Source organism: Stenella coeruleoalba (genome assembly GCF_951394435.1).
Source record: "Stenella coeruleoalba genome assembly, chromosome: X".
In the NCBI taxonomy this organism is placed as follows: domain Eukaryota; kingdom Metazoa; phylum Chordata; class Mammalia; order Artiodactyla; family Delphinidae; genus Stenella; species Stenella coeruleoalba.
Genome location: NC_137152.1, coordinates 113,437,874 through 113,450,886, shown reverse-complemented (window position 1 = coordinate 113,450,886; position 13,013 = coordinate 113,437,874). Strand labels below are relative to the sequence as shown.

At 38.4% G+C, this 13,013-nt stretch overlaps 1 protein-coding gene across 8 annotated transcripts in view; it reads left to right on the top strand.

Moving 5' to 3' along the window:
* ATP11C (ATPase phospholipid transporting 11C (ATP11C blood group)) overlaps positions 1–13,013 on the top strand; it is a 167,084-nt gene that overhangs the window by 77,900 nt on the left and 76,171 nt on the right. For all 8 annotated transcript variants that reach the window (XR_013825638.1, XM_079909970.1, XM_079909972.1 and 5 more), the window contains exons 3-5: positions 2,328–2,417; positions 3,189–3,269; positions 5,100–5,207. Coding sequence is in view for 7 of the 8 variants with exons in the window: in XM_079909970.1 (XP_079766096.1) it covers positions 2,328–2,417; positions 3,189–3,269; positions 5,100–5,207 (279 nt within the window). In the remaining variant the exon portion in view is untranslated. The remainder of the gene's footprint in view (positions 1–2,327; positions 2,418–3,188; positions 3,270–5,099; positions 5,208–13,013) is intronic.

The window sequence follows — 13,013 nt, the reverse complement described above, 5'->3', positions numbered from 1 at the left end:
CAGAAGTCACCTGCTCTTTGAAGCCTTCTCAAGCTTCTCTTGGGTAGGAAAAAAATCACAACTTCTACTGTATCCCCATAGCATTTTGCTCATGCTAGTTTTATGACATTTACCACATTAAATTGAGTGAATACATGATTGTCTTTTTGGCTATAACATAAATTCCTTCTGGGTAGAAAAGCCATATCTTGATCTTTAATGTACCTGCTAAAATCTTTGTTATCTGGGCCACTGCCTGGCACACAGTAGGTGCTTGCTGAATTGAACTGAAATGCACTGCACACCAAGTGGGGTGACTTTTGTGAGCATAATCTAGTTCTAGTTTTACTAGAAAACTGCATTGAAATAATGTATGCTATATTGCATTTGTATTATAATAAAGAGATGAGAAGTTGAATTTGCTTTTTAGTTAGAGCAGTGGAGGAAATAGCCAAAACACAGGTTTTAATCAAAATTTCTTTTATGCCTTCTACATGCTGAACACTGTTGTAGGCACAGAAGGGAAGTGATCTTATGATGTGTATGATATGCTCCCTGACCTCTTAGCAGTTCATGACCTGATATAGGAAAGAAGAGGGCGTGTTGCAGTAGTTTCCTATAAAGAGAATAACCAGAGTTCCTCAAGGAAGCAGTTCATTTAGTGAAACACAGGTAAACAAACAGTGGGGGCCTGGAAGCAGCAACAAAACATGTTCCCTTTCAATGTGTTAACACCCCACGGAGGATTCTAACAGTCCCTAATGTTTGTTTGTTTAATTAAAAACCCTTTACTTAAGGAACAGAAGGTCAACAAGCTAGAAGCTCAGCTGTTAGCCTGTTGTTGGAGTTTAGTTTGTTGTTTTAGAAAGTTAACCTTCAGTTATCGGGACAGTTAAGTGCTGATCTGAACTACGGCAGCTTCAGAGTGACTGGATCTGTGGTTTTGATCCCTTTTATTTTTGGTCACAAGCTGCCTTGGGAACCTGAAAACTGTGGACTCTCTTCTCCCAAGTGATACACATCCACACACGATTATGCACTTCATTTTGAATGGGCTTCCCTGAGGCACTTCTGTGAACGCTGGGGGAAGAACCTTCTAGGTTAGCGGAACCTTGAGCCCATACACCTTTTAAAGAGAGGTTAGTAGTAAATCCCCATCTGTCGTATCATGCTCTACAACTTTGGCTTTTTCAGTCACCCCACCTAATATAATGGACATTTTCTCACATATGGAGACCATTCAAGTATAAATTTAGATCTTTAGATTAAGAAACATTTCTTGGGCTTCCCTGGTGGCGCAGTGGTTGAGAGTCCGCCTGCCGATGCAGGGGACACGGGTTCGTGCCCCGGTCCGGGAGGATCCCACATGCTGCGGAGCGGCTGGGCCCGTGAGCCGTGGCCGCTGAGCCTGCGTGTCCGGAGCCTGTGCTCCGCAACGGGAGAGGCCGCAGCAGTGAGAGGCCCGCGTACCGCAAAAAAAAAAAAAAAAAAAAAAAAAAAGAAACATTTCTTTCTTTCTGGTTTCTGGTCTTCTTTATTAAGACATCTAGAAAATCCAACTTCTGGTGATTTTAAAATTACCTAGTCCTTGAGCTTAAGGTATCAGTGAGAAAGAAGGTCTTTGTGATTTGACAGTTGGCCCAAGAGTTTTCTCCACCTGCCCGTGTACAATTTAGCGTTGAAACCTTTACCTATTACCAGTTAACAAAGCGCAGGGTGGTGCGTTGTTGATTAAAATGAAAGCCCTCTATGACCCAAGGTTATGTGTACACCTCAGCTGTCACAGAGGTGGGAAGCGGTGATAGGGACAGAATTATACTTGTGATGATGATCAAGATTCCAGAGGTTAGCTCAGCCAAAGGAATTAATTAAATTAGTACATTCACTCATCCAACTAATTTATTGTCTACTTTATGTCAGGCATTGTGCTAGGTGTTGGAGAAAAAGTAATAAAAAGACAGATGAGGTCTGCCCTTACAGATCTCATTGCCTATTGAGGGAGGAACTTTAATTAAATTATGCACACATATAATTATTCACTGAAACGAGTGTTATCAGGGAAGTATAGGATGATATGAGAGCAGATAACGGGGAACATAATTTAGATCGGGTCGGGGAAAGCAAAGCTGTGGGACTAGATGGCCCAGTTGGAATGCTCCAAGTGAAAACTTCACTCCTGAAAAGAATGTTTATATACTCTACCTCTAAGTACACGCTTATTCATATGTTTGAGGTTTGGGTTTTAACATGCTTTCAAAGTGTTGTGATAATTTGGAATCATGAGTCATTATTATTAATATTTTTCAAGTTTCCTTTCTAATAATCTTTTTTTTCTTCTCCCCTTACAGTATACACTTTGGAATTTCCTCCCAAAGAATCTGTTTGAACAGTTTAGAAGAATTGCAAATTTTTATTTTCTCATCATTTTCCTTGTACAGGTAAGAGCTCCATTAGAAACTTAATTTCCTTAACCAAGTTTCAATCCATTTCTAACCTTAAAATGCCCTGTAATTAAAAAGTTGTTTCAGGGCTTATTATAATAAGACTTGTTGAAGTACTAATATTATATTTTAAGATATATGTGATTTTACATATTTCTAAAGTAGCTCTTTTACTAGAAAACTCTAGTAAAGCATCTAGACTAGTCTGCATCTCATACCACATGCTCTCTTGCCGCTGGCTTCCTTTATTTTCTTACAGGTGCCACATGCCCTCCTACCATAGAGACTTTCTATACACCCTTCACTGCACCTGGAAGGCCCTCCCTTCCATCTAGTTGACTTCTATTTACTCTTCAAATCTCAGTGTCTCACTTGTTTTAATATCTGGTTTTCACTGTAAGCTGCCAGTTCTGTGAGGGCAGGGACTTTTCTCCATCTTGTTTAAAATAAAGCAGCATCTCTACATCCTGGCTGGTAATAGCACAGAGGCTGACAGAATGGTGCTCAACAAATAGATGGTAAATGAATGGATGTATTTCAGTCAAGGGGTTAGTTCAAGCTGGGATGAAAACTAAGCCTAAATTTAGAACTATTTTCTTAAACTTACAGCTATGTGGATTGCTTTTGTTTTAATGAAAGTTAACATTCACCCTGCTACCGGAATGTGTTTTGTCTGCATTTCTGTCTGAAATGTTTGTAGCATGTAAGTGCTGCATATGAGTTAATGACTTATTTTCATTTTACTTTCAATTTAATTTCTTTACCTAGGTCACAGTAGACACACCAACTAGCCCAGTTACCAGTGGACTTCCACTTTTCTTTGTTATAACTGTTACAGCCATCAAACAGGTAAATTTCTAGTTTACAATTGTACTTGCATTTCAGTCCTGTCTGATTTGAATTTCATTGTCAAAGGTTCTTTTTCACATTTATATCGGGTGGGTATCCTTGATGAATTTAGTTTATATTTGGTTTTTATTGAAAACACATGAAAATTATTGTAAGGTGCATCTTTAATTTCTTTGCTCCTTTCTTCCTATTTGTGTGTGTGTGTGTGTGTGTGGCGGGGGAATATAACCCTAAAAGGAGAGCAAGTAGAAGGTGCAGCTCAGTGGGGAAGTGAGAGGTGAATTTTTAATGTGCATTACATTTTTCATTGTGCTATATCTGTCTGAAAAATTCCCATTCTTGTGGACTTTTTAAATTGCTGCCTATAGCAAAGAACTCAAGAGCATACTTGAGTTTCTTACTTTAATTTTGTTGTCTTTCCTGATGCTGCTGAAGGGGGTCATGGGTAGAAGAGACTTTTATTCTTGTTTCTTGTCAAAGTTCATACCTGCCACAGTTTATGTTAGTGCCTTTGAAAAATTCCAGATGAAATAGAAAATGGAAACAGGAAGCTGGAGGTGAAGGGGTGGGTTAGCAATGTTTATCATGTAATCGGAGAGTCCATAGGACCTGACAGATGACAAGGATACTTTTAGACAGTACTTACCAAAAGTACTTCAAAAAGTATCCCCCAAAACTTCCAAACTGTTTGCTTAACAATATTGGGAACATGGTTATCTTTCCTCTTGGGTTTATCTGGTCTTCTATCTTGCTTACCAGGAACTGCAAGAATATTTTATTAAGTGTTTGGTTGCTATATAAAGACTTTTGGAATGTTATTTCCTTAGGCTGTTAGGATTATTTTCTTTAACATCATAGAATTGCTGGTTCCAAGAATAGCCTGTATGGTTTTCAAAAGCTCTTACTGATTCAGTTTACTCCCAGTACTAGTTCATGTTGGGGCCTTTCTTTCCTCACTGACATCACAGAAAGTACCATATGAAGTGATAGCCTAGCATTGCCATAAAGAAGGACAGAAGAGGAATGAACATATAGCAGCTGAGAAAAAAAGGGGAAGGCGATCAAGAGATTTTTCACACAGTTAGATTTGAAAAGGTACACTCATTATTATAAAGAAAGAAAGCAAAGTGATGTAAAAAAAGAAGGAGATCATGCTAAAACAAATGAACGCCCTCCATCCGTAGTTCATTTGGCTTAAATTTACTCTAGACCAAAGGAAGCCCAAAGGAAAATGAACTCTGATTACTTCTAACTCTAAAAAATGAACAACAATTTGTATTTTTTTTGGTCACCAAGTCAGTGGAGAAGTTTAACCGTCGTTCTCTAAAACAACAGTTTTAGATAGATACTGTTCCAAAATAATCCTCCTTGCCTTTTCTATTCTCTGTCCCTGAGGAGGAATTATATTTCCTCAGAGATGATCACTCCAGCGGTCTACTATACAAGAACATATTTAAGTGATTCGCTCTATAAGAAAATAAAACTTTTTTCAAATTAAAGAGTAGAAAAAATTAACATTAACTTGAATAAGAGCAGAATTAGAAAAATAAATCATATCCTTCACAATTGAAGAATGCCTGTGTTTTTATTAATACTTACCTATATAATTCAGGAACCTTTTAACGCAATAAAGCTATAAGGGATATTTTGAAAGCATATCTTAGTTTTTGCTGCAAAAATTTACAGTGTTGTCTCTGTAGCATTCTGAGTTGAAATTAATACTGTAAGTATAAATACCTGCTGGTGACTCATAGAGGGGGTTATAGAAATTTATTAACAATTTTACTTCATTATGTGAGCTTGATTATGTCCTTACTTTTATCCTTCTAGGGATATGAGGATTGGCTGAGGCACAGAGCTGACAATGAAGTCAACAAGAGCACTGTTTACATTATTGAAAATGCAAAGCGAGTGAGAAAAGAGAGTGAAAAAATCAAGGTATTAAGTTTTGTAGTTCATTCTTTTTTAAAATTACAGTAAGAACACATCATTTTAAAATGTACAATTCAATGGCATTTCGTACATTCACAGTTCTGTGCAACCATCAATACTGTCTAGTTCCAGAACATTTTCACCACCCGGAAAGGGAAACCCCCATAGCCATTAAGTAGTCATGCTGCATTCCTCCCTCACCCAGGCCCTGGCAACCACTAATCTCCTTTCTGTCTCTGTGGGTTTACGTATTCTAGATATTTCATATAAATGGAATCATACACTATGTGGCCTTTATGTCTGGCTTCTGTCACTTATTGTTATGTTCTTGAGGTTCATTCATGTTGTATCCGTACTTCATTCCTTTTGATGATTGAATAATACTCCATCATATAGCTATACCATATTTTGTCTATCCATTCATCAGTTGATGGACATTTTAGGTTTTTTCTACCTTTTGGCTATTAGGAATATTGGTAGTATGAATATTCATGTACAAGTTTTTGTTTGAACACCTGTTTTCCATTATTTTGGGTATATACGTAGGAGTAGAATTGCTAGGTCATGCGGTGACTCTATGGTTAACGTTTCCATGAACCACCAAACTGTTTTCCACAGCAGCTATATACCATTTTATATTCCACCAGCAACGTATGATAGTTCTAAGGTATTGTTATTTTTTAATATCTCAGGCAATTTAATTTTTTATCCAAATTAATCATTGTTTCATATTACCCAATAAGAGTCCTGTCGATAAAATTTTAGACTTGTCCACATCAAATAATATTTTTTGTTCCCAACAGGTTTTATTTTAATTAATAGTAAGGTTTACTTTTTAGAGCAGTTTTAAGTTCACAGCAAAATTGAACAGAAATTATGGAGTTGACATACACCCCTTTCTCCACACAGGTGCAACCTTCCTCATAATCATTATCCCTCACCAGAGTGGCATATTTGTTATAATCAGTGAACCTCCAGTGGCACATCATTATAACCCAAAGTCCATAGTTTAGATTAGGGTTCACTCTTGGTGTTACATATTCAGTGAGTCTGAACAAACGTATAATGACCTATACACTATAGTATCATACAGAATCATTTCACTGCCCTAACCATCCTTTGTGCTCTGCCTATTCATCCCTCCCTCCAACCCGGGTCACCCTTCTTCTTTCTACTGTGTCCATAGTTTTGCCTTTTTTCATAGTGTCATGTAGTGAAAATCATACAGTATGTAGCTTTTTCAAATTGGCTTCTTTCACTTAGTAATAATGCATTTAAGTTTCCTCCGTCTTTTCATGGCTTGATAGCTCATTTCTTTTTTTTTGTCCAAATTATTATTTTTATTTTTTTAACATCTTTATTGGAGTATAATTGCTTTACAATGGTGTGTTACTTTCTGCTTTATAACAAAGTGAATCAGTTATACATATACATATGTTCCCATATCTCTTCCCTTTTGCGTCTCCCTCTCTCCCACCCTCCCTCCCTATCCTACCCCTCTAGGTGGTCACAAAGCACCGAGTTGATCTCCCTGTGCTATGCGGCTGCTTCCCACTAGCTGATAGCTCATTTCTTTTTGCACTAAATAATATTTCATTGTCTAGTTGTACCAGTTTGTTTATCCATTCACTTACTGAAGGACATCTTGGGTACTTCCATGTTTTGGCAATTACAAATAAAACTGCTGTAAACATCCATGTGCAGGTTTTTGTGTGGACGTAATATTTCAGTACATTTTGGTAAATGCCAAGTAGTGTGATTACTGGATCATATGGTAAGAGTATGTTTAGTTCATAAGAAGCTTCCAGGCTGTCTCCAACATAGCTACCCACTTTGCATTCCCATAAACAGTGAATGAGAGTTCTGTTACTCCATATCCTGGCCAGCATTCATTGTCAGTGTTCTGGATTTTGGCCGTTCTAATGGGTGTATAGTGGTATCTCATTTTTGTCTTAATTTGCAATTCCCTAATGACATATGGTGTTGAACATATTTTCATATGCTTACTTGCCATTTGAATATCTTCTTTAATGAGGTATCTATTAGGTCTTTGGCCCATTTTTTTATCAGATTGTTCATTTTCATATTGTTGAGTTTTAATAGTTTTTTTGGTTTTTTTAGTATATTTTGGATAACAATCCTTTATCAGATGGGTCTTTTCCAAATATTTTATCCTAGTCTTAAGGTATTATTTATCTATTTTTATTTTATTGTGTTATTAGGATAAAAAACACATAATACTAAATTTACCATCTTAACCATTTTTTTAAAATATTTATTTATTTATGGCTGCATTGGGTCTTTGTTGCTGCGCGTGGGCTTCTCATTGTGGTGGCTTCTCTTGCTGTGGAGCACGGGCTCTAGGCGCACGGGCTTCAGTAGTTGTGGCTCACTGGCTTAAGTAGTTGTGGCTCACTGGCTTAAGTAGTTGTGGCTCGTGGGCTCTAGAGCCGCAGGCTCAGTAGTTGTGGCTCATGGGCTTAGGTGCTCCGCGGCATGTGGGATCTTCCTGGACCAGGGCTCGAACCGTGTCCCCTGCACTGGCAGGTGGATTCTTAACCACTGCTCTGGCAGAGAAGCCCTTAACCATTTTTGAGTATACAGTTCAGTAGTGTTAAGTATATTCACATTGTTGTACAGCAAACCTCTAACCCTTGGTACACACTTTTCTATTTTCTGTTTCTATTACCTGAATTACTTTAGAGAGATACTTCCTGTGAGAGGGAACTATAGTATCTGTCCTTTTGTGACTGGTTTATTTCACTTAGCATAATGTCTTCAAGGTTCATTTATGTTGTGGCATATGACAGGATTTCCCCTTGTTTAAGGCTATGTAAATACTCCATTGTATGTATATACCACACTTTCTTTATCAGTTAATCTGTTGATGGACGTTTGGCTTCCTTCTACCTCTTGGCCATGTGAATAATGCTGCAGTGAACACAGATATACAAATAACTTTTCAAGATCTTGCTTTGAATTACGTTAGATACATACCCAGAAGTAGAATTTCTGGATCGTATGGTAATTATATTTTTAATTTGTGCAGGAACCTCCATACTGTTTTCCATAATGGATGCACCATTTTATGTTAGCGTCTAGATTACACAAGGGTTTCAACTTCTCCCTGTCCTCTTGAGCACTTGTATTTTTCTGTTCTTTTGGTAATGGGCATCCTGATGGGTATGAAATGATATCTTGTTTTGGTTTGGATTTTCACTTCCCTAATGATTAGTGATGTTGAGCATCTTTTCATGTGCTTATTGGCTATTTATATATCTTCTTTGGAGAAATGTCTGTTCAAGTCCTTTGCCCATTTTTAATCAGGGTATTTGTTTGTTGTTGAGTTGTAGAAGTTCCTTATATATTCTGGATATTAACCCCTCATCAGATATATGATTGGCAAATATTTTCTCCTATTCTGTAGGTTGCCTTTTCACTGTTGATTGCTTACTTTGGTCATGTATTCTCATTTTCTAATTTTGATCTTTGTCCTGTGCTTTTGGTGTCATGTCCAAGAAGTCATTGCCAAGTCCAATGTCCTGAAGCTTTTTCTCCATGTTCTTCTGGGAGTCTAATGGGTTCAGGTCTCACATTTAGGTCTTTCATTCATTTCAAGTTAATTTTTGTATGTGATGTAAGAATCCAACTCTATTAATACTTTTGCATATAGATACCCATTTTTTCTAAAACCATTTGTTGAAGAGACTGTCCTTTCCCTATTGAATGGTCTTGCCACCCTTGCTGAAAATCATTTGGCCCTATATGCAAGAGTTTATTTCTCGGTTCTCTATTCATTGGCTTATGTATCTGTCTTTATGCCAGTCTTAATTTCTGTTGCTTTGTAGTATGTTTTGAAATCTGAGAATGTGAGACCTCCAAGTTTGTTCTTCCTTTTCAAGATTGTTTTGGCTACTCAGGGTTCCTTGAGATTTCATATGAATTTTAGGATTTTTATTTTCTATTTCTGAAACAAATGCCATTACACTTTGATAGGAAGTCCATTGAGTCGTAGATCACTTTGGATAGTATAGACTTTTTTTTTTTAATTTTTTAAATTTTTGGCTACGTTGGGTCTTTGTTGCTGTGCACCAGCTTTCTCTTTTTACGGCAAGTGGTGGCTACTCTTTGTTATGGTACGCAGGCTTCTCATTACGGAGGCTTCTCTTGTTGCGGAGCACGGGCTCTAGGCACGGGGGCTTCAGGAGTTGTGGTGTGCGGCTCACTAGTTGTGGCACGCGGGCTCTAGAGCGCAGGCTCAATAGCTGTGGCGCACGGGCTCAGTTGCTCCACGGCATGTGGGATCTTCCTGGACCAGGGCTCGAACCCGTGTCCCCTGCATTGGCAGGCAGATTCTTAACCACTGCACCACCAGGAGAGCCCATGAAAGGGTGTTGAATTACACCAAATGCCTTTTCTGCATTGACTGAGATGATCATGCAACACGTTGTTTATGTGTTGCATTACATTGATTGATCTTCATATATCTATCCTTGGATCCCAATGATAAATCCCATTTGGTCATGGTGTATGATCATTTTAATGTGCTGTTGATTTTGATTTGGTAGTGTTTTCAGATTTTTTGTATCAGTATTCGTTGAGGAAATTGGTCTGTAGTTTTCTTGTACTGTCTTTTCCTGGTGATGGTATCAGGGAAATGCTGGCCTCATAGAATAAGTTTGGGGTTGTTCCCCGCGCTTTGATTCCTTAGAAGAATTGGGAAGGATTGTTATTTCTTCTTTAAATGCTTGGTAGAATTCTCCAGTGAAGTCATCTGATCCTGGGCTTTTCTTCTGTTTTTGATTCCTGCTTCAATCTTCTCATTAGTTTTGGATCTACTCAGATTTTTTATTTCTTCGTGATTCAGTTTTAGTAGGTTGTATGTTTCTAGGTATTTATCTATTGGCATATAATTGTAGTAGCCTCTTATAATCCTTTTTATTTCTCTGCCATCAGTTGTGATGTCTTCTCTTTCATTAGCTGTTTGCATCTCTCTTTTTTTCTTAGTCTAGCTAAGGGTTTGTCAATTTTGTTAATCTTCTAATTTTGTTAGTCTTCCAAAGTTGTTTGTCAATTTTGTATTATTTTTAAAAGAATGTTTCTATGTGAATATGGATTAAATTATAGAACCTAATGGAAATCAAATCCTCCAGAAAAAGGGAACAAGATATATGGAACAGAAAGAGAAGAAGGTAGGTGAAAATACCATTCCAGAATGATTCAGTGCTGTGGTATGAATTCATACAAAATGATACTCTCCTCCCTATACGTTTATCAAGTATTATCACTGCTGAATTATTTATTAAATACCCGGAATTCCAGGCATAAGTTGTCCATATCCCCAGCAATAAGTAAATTGTCTTGCATCTTCTTATAGATGGGAGGAAGGCTACAGAGTGGGAGGGTTACCCAAGTTTGACATAAAATGTCTTTCTTCCACTCTTTTTTCTTTTCTCTGTTCTCTGCATCCCAGAGGGAGGACCTTGTGATGAATTAGAGTGGTTAGGATCTGAAGTTTCCAAACCAGTCGTAGAAACACAGCTTTTTGTTCACATAAGAACCAAAGGCAGCATAAATGATTCATAGCATTAAATCTGTTGCTCCCAGGGCACGAAGTAAAATTGCAAAGCAAGTAAAAGCCTCCCACAACTCTCCTTTTCTCTCCTTTCCTCTTTCCGTTTTTGCTGTCACCCCCCACTGCCTTAGAAGGACCCCCATCTTCCACCTTTCCTCACCAGGCTACTTCTCCTTGAGGCTGACCTCAACCAGGTATAATCTGAATTACATCAGTTGTTGCTGTTGTGTGAAATGCTATTTGATTGAGCCCGTTCTGGAGTATTTGTGTGTGGAAAGAGATGCCTATAAACTAAAAGTGTCCAAGTGTTTGATTGCTTGGCTGGGAAGTGTGGGGACTCTTGTTAAGCAGGAGAGTGACTTATTCTGTATCCTCAGTGCATTGGGAATTTTTTGAAGGGTTTTTCAAAGCTAGGGGGTGACTTGATCTTATTTTTTAAGAAAAGACAACTCTGGAGAGTGAGCACAGTAGAGGCATGAGCAAAAGTAGAATGAGGGAAACTTGTTAGGTGGCTACTGCCATGGTATAAGCAAATGATGATAAGAGCTTATATTAGAATGATAGTAGAAGAGATAATAACAGTAAAAATAGTTGTTAACATTTATACGTTACATAAATATGCCAGGCACTCCCTTTTACATTCTATTAACTCATTTAATCCTTACTTTACAGCAGTCCTATGAAATAGGTACTTTTGTTATCCCCTCTTTACAAATGATGAAACTGAGGCATAGGGTGGTTAAGAAACTTGTCCACAACTAGTAAGTGGGAAAGCTGGGATTTGAATTGAAGCAAGTCTGGGTATGGCATCCATGCTCGTAAGCACAACTTTGTCCCTCCTGTCTCGTGATCAAAATAAATGTATGTATTCAGGATGTTTTTCGGAGGTAATGTGTGGACTTACTGATGTATTCCATGTAAGGAGGGAGAAAAAGAGCAAAATAGAATAAAGATAGCCTCCTTGATTTTGGCCTGAGCAACTAGGTGCATTAAACCTATTAAACAAAATGCTGGTGCTAGGGGCTTCCCTGGTGGCGCAGTGGTTAAGAATCCACCTGCCAATGCAGGGGACATGGGTTCGAGCCCTGGTCTGGGAAGATCCCACATGCCACAGAGCTACTAAGCCCGTGCGCCACAACTATTGAGCCTGAGCTCTAGAGCCCGCATGCCACGACTACTGAAGCCTGTGCACCTAGAGCCTGTGCTCCGCAACAAGAGAAGCCACTGCAATGAGAAGCCTGTGCGCCACAAGAAAAAGCAGCCCGCACTCGACGCAACTAAAGTAAGCCCGTGTGCAGCAACGAAGACCCAACACAGCCCAAAATTAATTAATTAATTTTTTTTAAATGCTGGTGCTATTAAATAAGCTGGAGAAGAATAGGTGTGGGGGAAAAGGTGGGGATGAAGGGAAATCAGGAATTCAGCTTGGGCCATGTTAATTTTTTTTTAATATTTATTTGTTTGTTTGTTTGTCCACGCTGGGTCTTAATTGCGGCACGCGGGATCTTCGTTGTGGCATGCGGGATCTAGTTCCCTGACCAGGGATCGATCCTGGCCCCCCTGCATTGCGAGCACAGAGTCTTAACCACTGGACCACCAGGGAAGTCCCAGGCCATGTTAATTTTGAGATTCCTGTTAGACAGCCAGATGGAATTGTCAAGCCTGGAGCTCAGAGATGTTTTAGGTGGATACAGAAATTTGGATGGAATCACATAAAACATAGAGGAGAGAAACAGGCCTTGAGGAATTCCAATGGAAAAATACAGGTATTTGTAAGGGAAAGAGTATGGGTTTTGGCATTAGAAATATTGGAAGAGTTTCTTCAGGTTTACTGATTATTTCCTTTGTATCCAGTATGCTTATAAGCCCATTGAAGGAAATCCTTACCTCTGATAACATGTTTTTCATTTCTAACTTTTCCAATTGCCTTTTTTTGGGAGTTTCCATATTTATGCCCAAATTCCTCATCTGCACATGTATGTTGTCTACCTTTTCCAGTAAATAGTTTAATATCTTAATCATAGCTGTTTTTCTATCCCTGTTTCATAATTCCAAAATCTGAATATTTCTTTTTTTAAAAATTTATTTTAGTTATTGATTTTTGGCTGCGTTGGGTCTTTGTTGCTGCACGCAGGCTTTCTCTAGTTGCGGTGCGCGGGCTTCTCATTGTGGTGGCTTCTCTTGTGTGGAGCACGGGCTCTAGGCATGCGGGCTTCAGTAGTTGTGGCATGTGGGCT